Raw genomic sequence first — 19,147 nt, 5'->3', positions numbered from 1 at the left:
TGACAGCTGAGAGCAGGAAAGTATGGTAAAATGGGAAAAATAATTCCACTCCTGGAATAAACTAATATGTTGCAGCATTGACATTTTATTACAAGAAATATCCTTAGACAAGCAGAGAAATCTGGGACTAAAATGGAAAGGAGTTAGTAAACACCACTATTTGAATACCTCATCACAGTCTTCTATACTTTCACAAAATGTACCAGTCTTGTCTCATCTGTTAGTGACTAGACGTTATCAGTCATCCCCCAAGTACTATTCAAGCATCCATGACTTCCTGCCCTCACAGTTCTGATTTTTAAATATGTGACAAAACATTTTTGAACATATATTTAAATAAACAGAATCCAAATCAAAACATAAAATTGCAGACTCTTCCCATTAAAAAAAAAAGGCAAGAACTTTATTTTAAACATATCCTCAGTTGTGTATTACATCACGTCTGTTATCTAAACCAAAAATCATAATGATAATGCAAAGGAAATGGAGGGCTTCATAAAAGCACATTATCCAGATATTACTCTTGGCCAACGCTTTAACTAAATAAACAGTGGATATAAAAGGTACAGTATGGCACTTAAATAAATAAGAGCAAAGAGAAAGAAACATATTCACAGTCCAAAGCAACAGGTTTTTGAACCTTTGGTATATGTATATGTCTCAAATAAGTATGCGTAAACGCGTGTTAGCCAATAGTGTTTCGGTTCAGGTTTCCTAAGCCAGTGATTGTATGTGTTTCAAAAATAACTGATAAAATTATAAATCAGGATTGACATGGGCTGATTAAGGTCTCTGGTGTGAGCACACAGGTAAATTCAAACCATGGCAAAATGAAGTGCAGCTGTGTTGCACAAGAAAACTATATAAGAACATGAATTAAATACACCAGTTAGAGATTCTGTGGCTTGGGTAGACACCCTTGATATTAACAATAACAACAAAAATATTTTTAATGCTGTCCAAAGTCCACAATCTGGAAGGCAGAAATATCCCGAAGCTCATAACCGCATGCCTAACAGTGCAACGACCATCCCGTAGGACTGTTATAGTTGCATATTGCAATCCCCCCCCCTCCCACCCAACCCCTGCCCCTAATAAACAGCACCAGTGCAGTTTGAGTTAGAAAACTGGAAATATTGAGACATTCCTAAGGTTTTCATAATGACTAAGGGCCAATCAGATGGGGCTGTTATGCAAACCTATGCCATGGTCATTCTCTGAAAAGCACCCCACAGAATTCCCTCTAGCTTGCAGATAAACCATATTAGGTCTACTGTAAGGCCAGATTGAGGAGAAAGCTGGCATGCTGTCCCAGGTTGAGGGAGAGGGGCATGCTGATGGGGGAGGTACATGAAGGATACCTCAAGGATGTTTGTCCTGCAGCCCAGGATGAAGGGATGTGTTGAGACAGGTCACAAACTTTGTACCAGTTAAATAGTTGACTCATGCCATTCACCAGAATACAGAGCTTAGCAGAGCTAAGTCCTACTCGGTAGCTGTTCAAGTCCACAATGATCAGGATCAAACTGGACCACAGAAGAAAAGGGCCCAAAGGAGTCCAACTCATCCATCTCATCACTCTGTCCAGGTGTCTCTGGAACCAGTGGTGTGATGTGGTAACGATTCCACTTTCTCTCCTCTCCGATTGATGCAAGATCTTCTCTTAACCAGCCTCATTCAATATATCTCAATGATGACAGTCACATAAATGAGGGCAGATAGAGCCACCCTCCAGAGTCATCTGCCTTGGGGCTACTTGTCATCCCCTAGGCCTTCCCAAAACTTGCCCTTTCACACATAGGCAGAGTCACTGGACTGAGTCCTGCCAAAATTGGGAACACTGACCCGGGGCAGGTCCTTGTTGCGGATCTCATAGACTGACTTTCTCTTGGCCTGGGCTCCTCGCACAGCCAGCTTGATCTTGCGCCATCCCAGGTGGTTGAGTTCAGCCAGGTTGAGCACAACACAGATGCCACTCACCGCAAACATGAACACTAGAAAAACAGTCTTCTCAGTAGGCCGGGACACATAACATTCCACCTCCTTGATACAGGGGTAGCGGTCACATTCATACAACCCCGGGACACTGAAACCATAGAGAAAGTATTGGCCCACCAGAAACCCAATCTCCAGGGCATTTCGGAATACCACTTGGATAATGTAGAAGCGGGAGATGCCTTCCTGCCTTCGGAGCTTGGATCGAGCTGCAGTGCGCAACCCTGATGGGTGTGGGGCCAGCTCCTTTACCTCTAAACAATCTGGCTCTGTCTCCTTGCTCGTGTTCTCTGTGTTCTGCAGCACTCCATTAACAATGGCATTTTGCAACTTCTTATCTTCTCGTTTGCCACCACCACTGCCCCCACCCCCAGTCCCTCCAGGACCCCCCATGGACTCAGGAGGATCTCTGTCCAGAGCCAGGAAGACAGTAGAGTAGCGGCGTTCTCGTTGCTTGGCAGACTGGTGCACAGAGTAAGTGATGAAGCAGAGACTGGGGGTACACACCATTATGATCTGGAAGACCCAGTAACGTATGTGGGAGATGGGGAAGGCGCGGTCATAGCAGGCCTGGTTACAGCCGGGCTGCAGTGTGTTGCATACAAACATGGTCTGCTCATCATCGTACACCGTCTCCCCCACAATGGCCACAATGAGGATCCGGAAGATCACCACCACAGTCAAGAGGATCCTGAGCAGGGGAAAAGGGAGGGAGAGAGGTTCTCAAGGGTTGAGTCACTGACTCAATAGGAAAGCCCTATTGCTCATTTCCCAGCTCTGTCCTTGACTGGGGAGCTATCCATCCAGAGTGGTCCTGAACTGGGAATTCAGCAAACCTTTTGGTCTCTTCCCCTTCTGCTGGGTGTTGGTAGTCTGGGAACGCTTCATACTACAGGGATCTTAAGCATGTGCATTTCCATACACTGGACATGGTGTATTTGCAACAGATCAATTTCATTTGTATACATGTAACGTAGAGAGGCACAGAATATAACTTCCCTCTGGATATGGCAAATGCACATGGAATAGCTGAATACAGCAAATACAAAGCCTACACACAAATTATGTATATGTAAGTACTCCAACTGGATATTTAGTTTATCCTCAATATGAATACTGAACTTAAGCTTTACATAAACAGATAGTTATAACTATATATCCACATATATACATGAATATATATAGTTTATATAGAGACAAAATGTGTCAACTGGGTGTGTGGGTTTCTGACACTGTAGGTTTTAACAGGCAAATCAGTCTAGCTTGTTAAATATTTGTTGGGGAAAGATATATCTGCTCCGAAGAGCAAATCCATCTCCCCATTTGCCCTTCTCTGTCCAAATACAATCCTGCCTTCTTTGTAGATTCTATTTAGGGAACTGGATGAAGATTGGCTCTGACTCCGGAGAGTGGGGGTACCACGACTGAGCCAATAACTCCTTTGCTAATGGAAGAAAAGTGAATCCCCTGGTGGTGCTTCATAGGGAAGGGATGGATTCCTGATGAGGAGCAGCTTGAGGAGGGGGGCATCACTGGGCGTCAGGCAATCCCTCAATGCTGGGAACACAGGCGCGTGGACCAAGGATGATGGGAAGGAGACAGAGGATGGTCTGAGGGCTGCTGGGGCTCGGTCTGGACGATAGAAAGGACTCCCGGGGGCCGCCCGACGGGGCCCGCTGATGGCCGGCTCGTCGCCCTTACCTCCCGATCATAGTGGAGTGCTGCTGCACCGCGGCTTCCAGCAGCCTCTCCAAGATGGTCCATTCCCCCATCGCTGTGCATCCGGAGGCAGCAGACAAAGACTGGGCAGCACCGGGCACGTTCCCGCTTCGGGCCCCTCCCCGGGCCGCTCCTCCCGACTGGGAGCGAAATGCCCCCCAATTAAAGAATCAAACAAAATTTTTTAAAAATCCAAGATCCCCCTCTCCCTTTTATTGTACTTAAAACAGGGAAAATGGGGAAGGAAACCCAAGCGCGTCCAACTGATGGGCAGCTGGCGCGGTCCGGAGAGCCGGCACGAACCTCGGGCGCCGTCCGGGGGTCAGGTCTGGAGCCGGGGGATGGCCGGGCGAGGGGCGGGGCGGAGCGGGGGTGGCCGCGTGCAGGTCCGCGAGCTCTCGCCCGCCCGAGCGAAGTGTTTGAGCGCCACTCACTCCCGGGGGTTAGGGGCCGAGGAAAGGTCCGGGCACCAATCCCCGCGCCTGGCACTTCTGCGGGCACCGGGCGCTCCCGCGCTGCCGCCTGCGAAGCCGGGGCGGAGCGCGCGGAGCCGGTTGCAAGGCTCGGGAATCCGCGGCCGCCGCCTCTAATCCGGCCTTAAGTAGTCTCCGCCTGCGTCACGCCAGGTCGGCGGAGGGGAGCCGAGCGCTGCGTGCGGCTGTCGCTGCGCGCCGGAGCCCGAGGGGCAGGGGACGCGCGCAGGGGGAGAAGGGGCCAGAGTCTTGGGGGCCCGGTGGGGAGTGGGGCGACTTCGAGAGGAAGGATCGCTGCGCCCCTCGAGGCTTCTCGGGGCGCCCAGGTAACCTCACCTGACCGCCAGCCCGGGGCAGGAGGAGGGGGAGCCGGGAGCCGACGCGTGGGTGAGTGGGGAGGGGTGTGAGTAGGGAGTTTAGCGTCTCTCCCTGCATCCCTCACCTTTTGCTTTTTGTGTTTGGTGATGCAACTGAAATTCCCTCTCTAAATGGAAATGCTGGTGGGGGGAAGGAAAGCGGGGGCAACAATAGGACGTTTTTCAGTCTCTCATAAGAGAGGACTGCGTGGCTTAAGAGTGAGTCTGCGGTCGGTGCCATCGTGAATCCGATACAGGAATGAGGAAAGCTGGATGAGTGTCCATTTAGGCTGAAGCTTAAATGTAGGAGTGAAGCTGTCTCTGAGGATGGGGGTTTGAGCACAAGACTCTCTACCAAATAGGTGCCTAGTTTGAGCGAGTGGACGGCCATGGTTCAAGGACTCGCTTCCCCAGCGCAAACCCAGACGCTCTGCAATTCTATATCTATCTTTTACTTATTTATTTGGAGGAGTGGGTACTTCTCGGGTAAACTGTGAGCTAATCGGATCGTAAGGAAGCTCAGTATTCAACTAGCTAGAAGAGCCACTCACAATCTCACTCCACCATCACTTTTGTTTTCCAAACTTGGCTTTCTATACTGTCAACCAGCAGCTCCTGGTTTGTTTTTAAATTGATATATTGCTGACAGTTCTCTCTGGAGCAACTGCTTAATTGGTAGCTAGAAAATTAAGACAATCACACTGATACTAATTAGCTCAGGGGTCAGTATTAGGAGGGGCTTCCTAGCTGGCTTAAGGGTAAAGAATCTGCCTTGCCTGCCAATGCAGACGTTGCGGGAGATGTGAGTTCAGTCTCTGCGGAGGAGGAAATGGCAACCTACTCCAGTATTTCTTGCCTGGAGAATTTCACAGACAGAGGAGACTGGTGGGCTACAATCCATGGTGTCACAAAGAGTCCGACAGTACTGAGTGACTGAGCACGCCTGCACAGAACCAGGTGTTAGGAGACACAGTAGTTGAGTCCCTCTTATATACATGTACGAAAAGCACAGTAAGTGGTCGTCACCCTTTTAAAAAACACAGTGTGAAAGAGCTGCTAGCTCCCTTCTAGACGGGTAATGCAGCCTTAATTATCCACAGGGATCATCGCACATATTACTGTATATGTATTATGTAGGCTACATCGTGATGAGCCTTCAGCTCGTGACCATACAAGCTAGTTGGCTAGTTGGTGGCCCAGAGACTGGGAAGAATTGGGTACAGGGCATGGGCTTGAGTCTACTCACAGTGCACCTCTACGTAAAATGACATTTAAAGGCACAACCTAAGCTTCAATGAGAGAGGGATCAAGTGAGATCTCTCCTAGACTTGACACCTTTAGACCAAGGAAGTTGGTTTTCACTGCAAAGGAGGAAAGAGTCCACTGAAAATGGAGAAAGGTGTAGGGTGAAAATGGAACATTACGGCTATGGCAAATGCTCCTTATTTCCTGCAGGGTATAGAAGAGGTGCCGGAGAAGGCAACGGCCCCCCACTCCAGCACTCTTGCCTGGAAAATCCCATGGACGGAGGAGCCTGGTGGGCTGCAGTCCATGGGATCGCTAAGAGTCGGGTACGACTGAGTGACTTCACTTTCACTTTTCACTTTGATGCATTGGAGAAGGAAATGGCAACCCACTCCAGTGTTCCTGCCTGGAGAATCCCAGAGACGGGGGAGCCTGGTGGGCTGCCGTCTATAGGGTCGCACAGAGTCGGACACGACTGAAGTGACTTAGCAGCAGAGAAGAGGTACAAAGATGGTACCTAATCTGCCTCCAGATGGAATAGTGATTCCCCAACTCAGACTTGGTGTGTTTGCTCAGACTTGCATCCTCTCCCTTCGGCTCTAGCTCCCTGTAATTCCTCCTTCCCTAGCAGACTCTTTGGGGTGAAGGGTCTCAGACAAGGAGTGAATGAATGAGAAAGTCCCTGAGGAAATCTGTTGCACATATTTAAATGTCCCAAAAATAGGCTGCATGATGTTCTATACATGTGGCTTTCCCAAACCCTTTAAGATGGATCCTAAGGACATAGATCACAGGAAAGACGTTTCAAAAGTTCTCACAGTGCAGCTTTGAAGTACTGGACTATGACTAAATTGCTTATCATTTAACTAATTGTTTTAAAATTACACTAACATGACATATACATTTAACGCATGAGCATATGTGTGTACATGTGTAAACACACAGAAACGCCTATATGCAGAATCTGTGTTTTTAAAAGGCTCATTTATTAGATTCAGTAGCCTTCTTTTAGATAAAAACCTTATTCTCCCCACTACACCTTGAAAAAATGAACTCTTTATTTTTAAAAATCATTTATAAGTTGTCTTACATTACTATGCTATGTTTCCTTTTTTTAACCTTTAAACAATTTTTTGACATATAGTTGATATGCAATATATACATTACAGGTATACAATATAATGCACAATTTTTAAAGATGATACTTCTTTTATAGTTACTATAAAATATTGACTACATTGCTCATGTTGTACAGTATATCTTTATAATTTATTTTATATCTAATAGTTTGTACCTCTTAATCTCCTATCCCACATTGCCTTTCCCCATTTCCTCACTCCCTATTGGTAACCACTCACTTGTTCTCTGTATCTGTGAATCTGTCTCTTTTTACATTATGTTCACTAGTCTGTTGTATTTTTTAGATTCCACATGTAAGTGATATCATACAGCGGCGGTCTCCAACCTTTATGGCACCAGGGAGCAGTTTTGTGGAAGATAGTTTTTCCATGGACAGGGTGGGGTGGGGGAGGTTGGTTTCAGGATGATTCAAGTGCATTCCGTTTACTGGGCACTTTATATTATTATTACATCAGCTCCACCTCAGATCATCAGGTACTAGATCCCAGAGGTTGGGGACCCCTGTTATACAGTATGTCTTTCTCTGATTTATTTCACTTAGCATAAAGTCCTCCAAGTGTATCCCTGTCAATGCAAATAACATTTCATTCTTTTTTTATGTATTTCTTTCTTTTTTTTTTTGAGCCCAATACTTAACTAATAAATTGTCCTGGTTGTGCTGCAATTATATGAAAAGCTTCTGTGTAGAACTGGGAATCTGTTTCCTCAGTACATTGTCTCAACCAACTGGATTCGGACTCAATTCCCGCCTGATTGAAGATCCCCATTTAAGACAACTGGGAAGTTCTTTAATTCTTATTTAAAACTCATTCTACTCTATTAAAATAATAGCTTTGCATGAAAAAAAAAAAAGAACTTGAAGAATAAACTTTGGTGTATCTTAGCCCGTCTGCTGCTGTTGCCCATCTAAGGATACTCAATATGAATACAGATGCTGGAGTCCTCTCCCAGATCTGCTAAATTAAAATCTTATAGAAGTGAGGTTTAGGTACCTGTATTTTTATCAAGTTCTCACCAGTAGCTCTGATAGATGTTAAAACTGATCCAAAGACTAGGTACCTAAAGTCATGCAAGTAGTTAAGGAAAAAACTATGAATAAAGTGCTATTTAAGGATCCTAGAGAGGAGGAACAAATAATTTCAACAGATGAGAAAAGGTGAGTTTTAAGAAAGGAAGAAGAAATTAAACATGGTTTGGGTCATGGGGACATAGCCACCTGAAAGCATCTAAAGTAAAACCATACCTGGATTGTTGGCTTTCTGAAGCTAGGTCTGTCCAAGCAGAAATTTCCCTTAGTAGATCAGGGAAAGACTCTCCATGTCTAGTGGGAAAAAACCTGTAAAGACACATAGCAAATGGCCTACTTAAATATTCTAATACAGGGTGGAAATGAGGAGTTACTAAGAATAATCCAATTTTCTACATGGATATATCTGGATTTGCTCTTACTTTATATATGCTTAGAATTTTATTCTTTTTCTTCTAATTTTTTACAAATATAATTGACATACAGCTCTATATAAATTTAAGGTGTAAAACATAACGATTTGACTTTACATACATCATGAAATAGTTTTCACAAGTTTAGTGAATATCCATTGTCTCATATAGACACAAAATAAAGGAAATAGAAACAATTTATTCATGGTGATGAGAACTCTTAGGATTTACTCTCTTAAACAGCTTTCATACATTACATACAGCAGTGTTAATTAAATTGATCAGGTACGTTATATTCCCAGTACTTTTATCTTACAATTGGAGGTCTGTAGCTTCTGAGCACCTTCATCCAGTTTCGTTCTTTTCAACCTCAGATTCCCAGGTATAGTAGCTTAGTAGCTTAGCTTAGTAGCTTCAAACACTTGGTAAACGAAACCCCCTAGGAACTTTGTAAGGTGTAAGAATGATAGTGAATCCACTGATCTGTCCTCTCCTGGATCATAAATTCTTGGAGAGCAGAGGGCATGCATTATACCTCACAGCGCTTTCCATAGTGCTGTGGAAACTAGCACTGTGGAAACTTAAAGTTTGTTGGAGGAGTAGGGTAGCTATTCTGGCTCTCTATTACCATCCACCTGGGAAAGCTGCATGTTCTTTGAACAGAGGCAGATCCTGGCTCCTGCACAACTATAGATTACATTCAAATCAAGAAAAGAAAGAAGTTCCCTTTGTTCAGTGAAAATCCCACACACTTAGGGCAGCCGGACCCCTCACTAAAAAGCTTTCTTGCTGACCACTAGCCCCCTGCTCTCATCTTTGTGCTGCTTTTACTCAATGTGATCCCAACACCCATTGAACTAACCCGGAAAATGCTGCTGAGTGTGCAAGATTTGGGCTTCAGCATCAGAGAGGCAGCCTCAGAAAGCTGATCTCAGCTCTGGATACACAGCCTCTGGGAAGCGCCAGCATCTGTAGCCTCCAGGATTTGTGAGGGACTGCATTCGGTTTGGGATTGGTCTCTGTGTTAAAGTCCTCCACATTTCATTCACAAACAGCTAGGATTAATTGAGCTTTATCTCCCCCAGTGGCCTACATACATCTGTTTACTAATGAAACCATCAAATTTGTCTTCTGACAGAACAAACCCAACCTGTCTTGTGACACTTGAGAGAACATAAGTGGCAGGTGAAACAGACTCTTTTAAGCTGCGGAGTGATTTTTCTCGTCTTTTGTGTGTGTTTCCTTCCCTCTGTTTAAGCCCTGGCTTATAAGTTTAGGGAAACACCTTTTGGATTTTATTGTCCAGACAAAGTAATAGAGAATCATATTCCATACAGACGTAGAACTGTCCAATCCACTAATCATAAGTAACCCTAAATATGGTAGCTTGCTGTGTACCTTAGGATTCCCCTGAGCTTGTTACCATGGAAACCATTCTGCAATGTCACAGACACAAACGCCAAGTTATGTTTTAGCCTCGAGAGATTGTATATCCAAAGAGTGGGGATATCTAACATCTGCCTGCTAGTCCTTTGCATTAAAGGGTGTGTATCCCTTTAAGAAACATCACATGTAGTAATTTCCCATTCCCCACCTTGTGTATAGAAAATACAGTATGTGTAGTAATATCTCAGGATTAATGTTCTATGACATTGTGGCCAAAGTAGATGTGTGAAATCACAGCAAATAAATTAACACTCATTAGGAATCAAATCAGGCCTGCCGACACATAGTCTTTCATGTTTATGTCGAGTCGTGATCCCCATTCACATCAGGAGCTTCCCAGGGGGGCTCATTAAACCTGCAGGAAGAGATTTCTTTTAAGTCAACATTATTCAAAAGTCATTCAGCTACAGTGCAGAAGAGCCTGCCTAGGTGGTGAACATCCACCTCTTTATACTGTCATTATCCTGGTCCAGATAGAGTCCCAGCCACAAGGGATATAGCTGGACTTCCTGCTGAGTGCGTTTCCAGTCTATATAGAAGAGATGAGGAAATTGTAGGGGAAATGCACATGGGTAGGACCTACCCTGGACAGAATCGTTAAGCTGAGAGAATATATGTTAGTTCCCATAGGCGCCCTTCCTGCACTTTTGCCACATCAGAGTAGGCTGCTAAAAGCTGGATTCATCCTGTTGCCTCATATCTACAGCCAAGATAATTATGCTGAATTGATATTTGTCCCCAAAGGAATCCTCTCTAAGACCTGGAGCTGATTTTCAAGGTTCTTCAATCAATCATGCATGGATGCTCCTGGCTGCCTGGTATCTTGACCTCCTGAAATTTAGCCAGTTCCCATTTTTGTCAGAATTCTGGCAACTCAGGCATGATCAACCCAGAGGCCTTTGTGATGTTCCAGTTCTTGTCAATCTACCTGCCTTCTGATCCCTCTTGAGTGTCCAAGTCTGGTCCAGAGAACCTCCTGTTTCTGGAGATGGGTGAGACTGGAAAGGGGCTCCCACTTTCTTGCCACTCACATGTTCAGCTCCCTGGTTGCGGTGTTTGGATAGTCAGCCAAGGGTTTGTCAAGAGCAACTCTCCCATTGGATTTGGTTCACAGTCTTCTCTGACCTTCAGAATCTCACACAAAGATTTACCTTTTTGGTAAACTCATCCTTCCCCCTTGCCTCTAGATTGCCTTTGGTCATATCCCCCAGCCCTGGAACTCACCCTGAATCCACATCCTATTGACCTTTGAGCTTCCCACAATCATGCTTCACTCATTCCCTGCCCCCTGATTCCCCCACCATTAAGGAAAGTAATCCGATAAACAGGCACACCAGGGTGTTAATAACTGATAACCACTTAATGTATTATCCTTCTCAGAGGAATTATCCTCATTTAAGTTGCAAAGCCTTCATTCAAAGAAATGAATTTTTCTAGGGAGTTTTCCAAACACTGAAGGAAAGGATAGCTATTTGAGGGCTAGAGATGTTCTGTGCTATCCCAAATCATACCATGCAAGAACTGGCTTCTTTTATTGATCTATGAAGTGGGCCTACTTGTATAAATACAGGAATTACACTAATGCAATGGTTCTTAAATTTTACTGCACCTTTGAATCACCGGGGGAGCTTTGAAAAATTCCAGTGCCTGGGCTGGACCCCAGACTAATTAAACCAGCATCTCTGGAGATGAGCCCCAAGCACGGGTATTTTTTTTTTTTTTTAAAAGAACTCTCCAGGTGATTCTAATATGCAGTTAAGTTTGAGCACTAGCACACTAGTGCAATTATAACTACCATCAACTACTTATACACAATAGCCCTGTAGGACTCGCATAAGATGGGCTTTCTTCTTGTTCTGGGAATGGTGCTTCTGGAGACAAAGCAGAATTTCATTCTGAAAATGTGTTCCTGTGATTCTGTAAGGACTTAGTATAATCCATACAGGCTAAGTAGTTAGTTGCTAAACTGCAAGCACACATCTCATTTCATCTCAGTCCATTCCTGGCCATCTGGTCCCCTGTCTTCCCATTACAGAGCCATGTGTGTATTAATGAAATGATTGCATCCGATTACATCTTTTATTCAGAGCACAAGAAGAGTCCGTGTGTTTTCTCCAGCATCACTGTTTCTGTCATGATGTCAGTAATTGAGTTATTCTCTCTACTTCAGGCAGAGGTGGCATGGTCTTCCATTAAGGTAAGAGTATAGATCAAATAGTGTTGTTGCTTTCAATAAACTTTTAATTTTGCTGCCTGGTATCTGTGATATAGATATTTCAGTGAAAAGCATAAACCGCTTGTTAGTAGTCTCTGTTTTTAAATGTCCATCATATAGTTCATATTAATAATCAACTTGTGACAGTTGGTACACAAGAAGTATCACCTCAGAGCTAAGTTAATAACTTTTTCTTAGTTTGTTTAGGCTTTGTCTCTGCAACAATACAGACGGTCAGAAAGTCACATGTCTAGACTATATTTTTTTGCCTTCTCAGTTGAGGAGGAAAGGATTGCAGGTTGTGGAGAATGGGGGGACCAACTTAACCTGAATACTGACCATCGTCTTTTGTGCTGTTACAATCAAGACAGTTCTTTTCCAAAGGGAAATTTGAGTGCCAACTGTTCAAATAAAAAGGAAGTCTTTCCATATTGTGACATCTGAATGAACAAGATGAATGAAATATGAATGAATGGATTAATTAACATGCTATTCACTCTTTATTGGGCTTCCCTGGTGGCTCAGTCAGTACAGAATCTGCCCGCAATGCAGGAAACTCAAGGTTGATGCCTGTGTTGGGAAGATCCTCTGGATGACTAGTCATTCCAGTATTCTTGCCTGGAGAATTCCATGGACAGAGGAACCTGCTAGGCTACAGTCCATGGGGTCGCAAACAGTTGGACCTGACCGAGCGACTAACACTTTTACTCTTCACTTCATTCTGTATTAACTACTCATGTCCTCGCCTGCCCCTTTACCTTCCTAGAACATACATTTTAAAAATCGACAGAGATGCAAGTGTATCTACCGTGTAGCAATATATGCTATGCTACAACCAAATTCTACCAACCCATTACATTTCATCTTTGTACGTAGATTCTTTTTTTATTTGCACATAGATTCTTGGCCCTGTCATTTGAGTGAAGATTTATTCATTTCCTGCTCTGTGCCAGGGGGATACAAAAGTGAGTAGAACAACATGGACTTTGACCTCATGGAATTTAAAGTTTATTAGGAGAGACAAACTAATTAATCAAATAATCTCAAATACTAATGTATAATTTTAAAATTGAGCTAAGTGCTACTGGTAGATAACTCTGAGATAGATCTGTAGCCCTGAGTAAAGAATGGGGCAGGGGGCCTTCCCTGGTGATCCAGTGGTTAAGAATCCACCTTGCAATGCGTAGGACACAGGTTCAATCCCTGACTGGGGAACTAAGATCCTACAGGCCACAGAACAACTGAGTTGGAGCGTAGCAATGAAGATCCCGAGTGCCTCAACAAAGATCTGAAATAGTCAAATAAATAGATAATTTTTTAAAAAAGAATGGAGCAGGGAGGGGCTGACCTACTTTGTGGTAAAGGGTAGGGGTAAAAGGTATTCTATAGCTGAGATCTAAAGGAGGAGGAGTAAAGCAAATGCAAAGGGTGAAAGAGTTGCTTCTCAGCTGGGGGAACAGGAGTGAACAGGCCCTGGGGCAGGAGAAAAGTAGCATCTTCAAAGAACTGCAAGAGCTAATATGGTGGTTCACAGAGCAAGAGGGTGGGGAGTGGGGAGGCTGGAGATACTGGCAGGAATCGGATCAAGCAGAACCTTACAGGCCAGAGTAAGGTTGTTATTAGTTACTCAGTCGTGTCCGACTCTTTGTGACCCCATGTACTGTAGCTCGCCAGGCTCCTTTGTCCATGGGATTTCCCAAGCAAGAAGACTGAAGTTGGTTGCCATTTTCTTCTCCAGGTGATCTTCTCGGCCCAGGGATCGAACTCAGGTCTCCCGCATTGCAGGCAGATTGTTTACTCTCTGAGCCACCAAGAAGGACCCACAGGCCAGGGTAACAGGCCAGGGTAAAGCAGTTGCCTTTTTCCATAAAAATAATGTGCCACTTTTGAAGGCTTAAGAGGAGATTGACATAATTAGGCTTGTTTTTGAAAGCTCAGTCTATTTGCATTGTAGACAGAATAGTTTGGAGGGGCTGGGCAAGGCTGGATGCAGGGAAAACAATGACCACACCACCACTGCTGATGGACTACACTCAGTAAAATCCATATGCATTTGCCTGCCTTCCTATGGGAGTGGGTGGCTATACCAGGGAAGCGCCTTCAGTATCTAAGCCTGTCTGCTCTCAGTGAAATGATCTAGGGCAAGGGACCCCAACCTCCAGAATCTAATGCCTGATGATCTGAGGTGGAGCTGAGGTCATAATAAAAGTGCACAATAAACGTAATGCACTTGAATCTTCCCCTTGTTAACATGTAAGAAAATCATATTTGAAAAATCACCCCTTGTTTTATACTACAAGGTATATGAGCCACTTTGATTACCCAATTTATTTTCATTAGTAGCTTCTAAAATACATACTTTAATGAGTGAAATTTAAGAGAGGGAAACAAAATGATTTGCACCTGCATAATATAGATTTTCTTGCCAACTGTGAGCTGGGATTCAGGTTCCTTCTGCTTCTTCAGCATTCAAGTTGGAAGGTTTCCTTGTGTTGTCCATTAATGACTTTTAGCTACTTACAAAATCAAACTCCCCTTCGAAGTGTGGGTTTGCCATCTCTGAAAATATTCATACACGTATTTGCCAGCTCCAGAGCAAATAACATCAAGCAAGTTCCTGAAATATTCTGTGTAGTGGGGGCATGCTGTGAAGCATACGTTGGACCTTCCAAGTAGTGTACAGAGGAGCTACTTTGAAATATGTTGCGGTTCACACTGTCAAGTTTGTGTTGATAATATGAGATGAGAGACTGCGTAGCTTTTTTGATGAATGGATAGGTCATACTGGATAGGTTAACCTTTCACTCAAAGTGTGTTTATTGGGAATATTATTACAGTAACAAGCCAACTACTGGCAGTTCTCCAGTGCTTCCTGTGGCCTTCTGGGTAGGTCAGACTCTTTAGCAAACTCTTGGGTTCCACCTTGTAGGGCTGCAAGTCTTGCAATCACCCAGCCTCAAGTCCCAAGAAAAAGCCTGGATATGGTGATGGTGATATATGGTGAGGGGATTTTACATGTCTGAAACAGAGTCCTGGAGTGACACCCCACCGGGTACAGCAAATGCAGGCAGGACATGACAACAGTCTTCACTCCTTGGAGAAAATCATGCCACTGTTTTTAGCCGGACTTGACTTCAGGTTGGGCTTCCCAGCAGGCACTAGTAGTAAAGAACCCACCTGCCAGTTCAGGAGACATAAGAGATGCAAGTTAGATCTCTGGGTTAAGAAGATCCCCCGGAGGAGGGCACGGCAACCCACTCCAGTATCCTTGCCTGGAGAATCCCATGGACAGAGGAGCCTGGCGGGCTACAGTCTGTAGCATCGCAAAGAGTCGGACACGACTGAAGCCTCTGAGCATGTAGCGTGACCTCAGATTGGCTTATCTGTTACCAGGGAAACCAGCAGCTGGGGCAGGGAAACCTGCACAGCCCCTCAGATTAACGATCGTCACAAGGGTAGATATTTCCCTTTAATAAATTAGCTGGTGGAACCATTCTGGCCTTAGGATTAGAACAATCACTAGCTGGAGCTGGAGATAAACGCATTCACGTGAATCGGGTGCAGGTAAAGAAGGCACTGGTCAAGTTGGGGATGTACAGAGAGCAAGAGAACAGCCGTCTTAGTGGCCTGACCATACACAAACCCATTAGAGTTCCTCAGATCTGGTTTGTACCTGCCTCTCTAGTTTAAAGGCCTGTCCTCTTCCCACACAATGTCTGCACTCCAGCCGGGCAGATCTCTGTGCACTTCCCCAATCCACCGTCCTCCAATGGAAAAACATTTCCATTGTTTTCATGTCCATATTTCACATTAGAGGCTCTCCTCTTCAGGTGTCTTCTGACTTTTGAATGTCAGCTCACATTGGAAAGTGAATGAAGCCCTAAGGAAGTGATTGAAGACCAAGTGCATGAGTTGGGCCTGCTAACTGTGGGCTTCAGTGCAGAGTGGTGCTTTCACCATATCGTGGGTAGAGGCCAGGGATGCTGGTAAACATCCTATAATGCACAGGACTGCCTCCACAACAAAGAGTTACCCTGTCCCAAATGTCTAGTTTGGTTGAGAAATCCTAATATAGAGTATCTCATTGGACCAATTAGTTAGGAAAATTACTGATTGTTTTCTTTTTTTTTTCCTCTTGGTCTGGGCAGATTCTGTGGACAAGAACCTACCAGCCTCCTGCCTGGTGGAGACAGCCCAGTCTTCCAGTATTCCTAAAACCAGGAATAGTGGGCTTATGGCTTTAACAGTTGGTGGGCAATCACTCTATTGACAATATTGTCTCCTTATCATCAACTATAGCCACTGCTCCTCCAATCCAGAGAACCCCCCTCCAGAGGCTAAGCATCCAGTTTTCTTCTAGGGTGGAGGAAAGGGAGTTACTTAGCTGTACGAAATGGGAAATGGAAACATAGAATTTTAGTTTCTTTTTTTTTTTTTTTTGAATTTTAGTTTCTTAAATAGATTTTTAAGCAATCATCCTGATTTTAGCTACATTGTTACCTCCCCTTCATGCACAGTTTCTAAATCTTCATTGGGGGCAGAGGTGGGTTTCTACTAAACAAAATACTTGTTGCTCAGCTTTTTCTATATCTGAGCTTAATTATTATCACTGTGTATCTGCTTTCCAGTTTCCTATTCTCTTTGCCTTTATAGACTATGACTTCTTAAAAGCCCTTTTAGTATCTTATTAGTGAGACTTCTGAAGGGACAGAGAGCAAATGAAAGTAAATGCATGTGCTTTCTTTCTTAAATAAATCTACTCACTAAATGTGAGGAGAAGCTAATTTGGAGCCCATTTAATCTGCAGGACGCAGTGTGATAGGAGCCAGGGAAAAACATTTTTTTAAACCTAAACCCAAGAGAAAACAAGAATCCAAACATAATTTACTAAAAATAAAATAGCAGTGTGGACTAATTGACTAGCTGAAGTTCTGTGTGAAAAGAATTCAGATTTCTCCAGCTGACCAGCTCCTTGAGCAGCTGGAAAATGATCTTAGCTCAAGGTCACTCAAGATCTGTTGCTCTCTAGAAATCTAATTTTCACTATTGTCCTTTGAAATTCGGTGACTTTGGAGAGGACATGGAGTGTGCTCTGGATTTCCATCTCATGCACAGATGCTGCTCTCAAGGCCAAATGGAGCAGCATTTGCATTAAAAAGAAAGAAAGAAAGAAAATCTGCTTTGAAAGCAGAGAGGGCATGTAGCCACACTTTCCAGGTATAGTGGGTGCTGGTCTGAATTCTTTTACACTCTAGCTTCAAGTCTTGTATGAAGACAGACATTGCATTCCATCACTGTGAAGAAGAATTTCTAATGTCAAGTAGAAAGCAAGATTAAAGTCACATTTGCATTGAAGGTATGCAAATAAAAGCAGCCCACAGCAGCTGAAACCTGAGCCTAGAATGAGGAGACTCCTCCATTTCAATATCTCAGGGGACTACTATGATGCCATGGCAACAGCATCACCTTCAATAGTTCTCCTGAAGAAAATCTTGCAGAAACAGGATCAGAATACTTGAAGATTTGGCATTGATTGGATGAGGCACCAATCAAAGGATTTTCACATCCTACAGCATCTTGGTGTGTACTTTTTAACTTTTGAGAAATTACACAAACATTCAACCTAGAAAAATTAGAATGCGCAAGTAACTGAAGAAAATTGCTAGTGGTTTTTCCATTCAGATATAAGCACTACCTTGCAGTTATTTTTCTTTGTCTATATGCCCAACTATCTTAAAGAGGGAGAGCAAAATATTTTTTTTTCAGACAATGAAAGAGTTTCTGACACACACCCCTGCACTGAAAGAACAGTGAAGAACTAACAGTCAAGAAAGAAATTAAACCCAGAGCGGGGTATGAGAAAAACAAAATATGAAAAAAGAAAGATAGTCTTGCTTATGAAGGTAAGTTCAGTTCAGTTCAGTCACTCAGTCGTGTCCGACTCTTTGCAACCCCATGAATCGCAGCACGCCAGGCCTCCCTGTCCATCACCAACTCCTGGGGTTCACTCAGACTCACGTCCATCGAGTCAGTGATGCCATCCAGCCATCTCATCCTCTGTCGTCCCCTTCTCCTCTTGCACCCAATCCCTCCCAGCATCAGAGTCTTTTCCAATGAGTGAACTCTTCGCATAAGGTGGCCAAAGTACTGGAGCTTCAGCTTTAGCATCATTCCTTCCAAAGAAATCCCAGGGCTGATCTCCTTCAGAATGGACTCGTTGGATCTCCTTGCATTCCAAGGGACTCTCAAGAGTCTTCTCCAACACCACAGTTCAAAAGCATCAATTCTTCTGTGCTCAGCCTTCTTCACAGTCCAACTCTCACATCCATACATGACCACAGGAAAAACCATAACCTTGACTAGACGGACCTTAGTTGGCAAAGTAATGTCTCTGCTTTTGAATATACTATCTAGGTTGGTCATAACTTTTCTTCCAAGGAGTAAGTGTCTTTTAATTTCATGGCTGCAGTCACCATCTGCAGTGATTTTGGAGCCCCCCAAAATAAAGTCTGACACTGTTTCCTCTGTTTCTCCATCTATTTCCCATGGAGTGATGGACCAGATGCCATGATCTTTGTTTTCTGAATGTTGAGCTTTATGCCAGCTTTTTCACTCTCCTCTTTTACTTTCATCAAGAGGCTTTTTAGTTCCTCTTCACTTTCTGCCATAAGGGTGGTGTCATCTGCATATCTGAGGTGATTGATATTTCTCCTGGCAATCTTGATTCCAGCTTGTGTTTCTTCCAGTCCAGCGTTTCTCATGATGTACTCTGCATAGAAGTTAAATAAGCAGGGTAACAATATACAGCCTTGACATACTCCTTTTCCTCGTTGGAACCAGTCTGTTGTTCCATGTCCAGTTCTAACTGTTGCTTCCTGACCTGCATACAGATTTCTCAAGAGGCAGGTTAGGTGGTCTGGTATTCCCATCTCTTTCAGAATTTTCCACAGTTTATTGTGATCCACACAGTCAAAGGCTTTGGCATAGTCAATAAAGCAGAAATAGATGTTTTTCTGGAACTCTCTTGCTTTTTCCATGATTCAGTGGATGTTGGCAATTTGATCTCCGGTTCCTCTGCCTTTTCTAAAACCAGCTTGAACATCAGGAAGTTCACGGTT

The 19,147-nt window shown here is 43.9% G+C and overlaps 1 protein-coding gene across 1 annotated transcript; it reads right to left on the bottom strand.

Moving 5' to 3' along the window:
* Positions 1-375: 375 nt before the first annotated feature.
* GJD2 (gap junction protein delta 2) lies at positions 376-3,899 on the bottom strand. Its single transcript, XM_040226988.1, has 2 exons — positions 3,697-3,899; positions 376-2,686 (listed from the first exon to the last, which is right to left on the bottom strand). Exons 1-2 carry the CDS (start codon positions 3,765-3,767, stop codon positions 1,792-1,794), a joined length of 966 nt encoding a protein of 321 aa, XP_040082922.1. The 5' UTR covers positions 3,768-3,899; the 3' UTR covers positions 376-1,791.
* Between the last annotated feature and the right edge of the window lie 15,248 nt (positions 3,900-19,147).

Source organism: Oryx dammah, unplaced genomic scaffold (assembly GCF_014754425.2).
Source record: "Oryx dammah isolate SB20612 unplaced genomic scaffold, SCBI_Odam_1.1 HiC_scaffold_26, whole genome shotgun sequence".
NCBI lineage: Eukaryota > Metazoa > Chordata > Mammalia > Artiodactyla > Bovidae > Oryx > Oryx dammah.
This window is presented reverse-complemented; position numbering and strand designations above follow the sequence as displayed.

Bases quoted from the DNA above. Each gene is read 5' to 3' on its own strand.
- GJD2 (XM_040226988.1), bottom strand. From the start codon at position 3,767: ATGGGGGAATGGACCATCTTGGAGAGGCTGCTGGAAGCCGCGGTGCAG. The intron at 2,687-3,696 runs GTAAGGGCGACG...TCCCCTGCTCAG, and splicing joins CACTCCACTATGATCGGGAG to GATCCTCTTGACTGTGGTGG.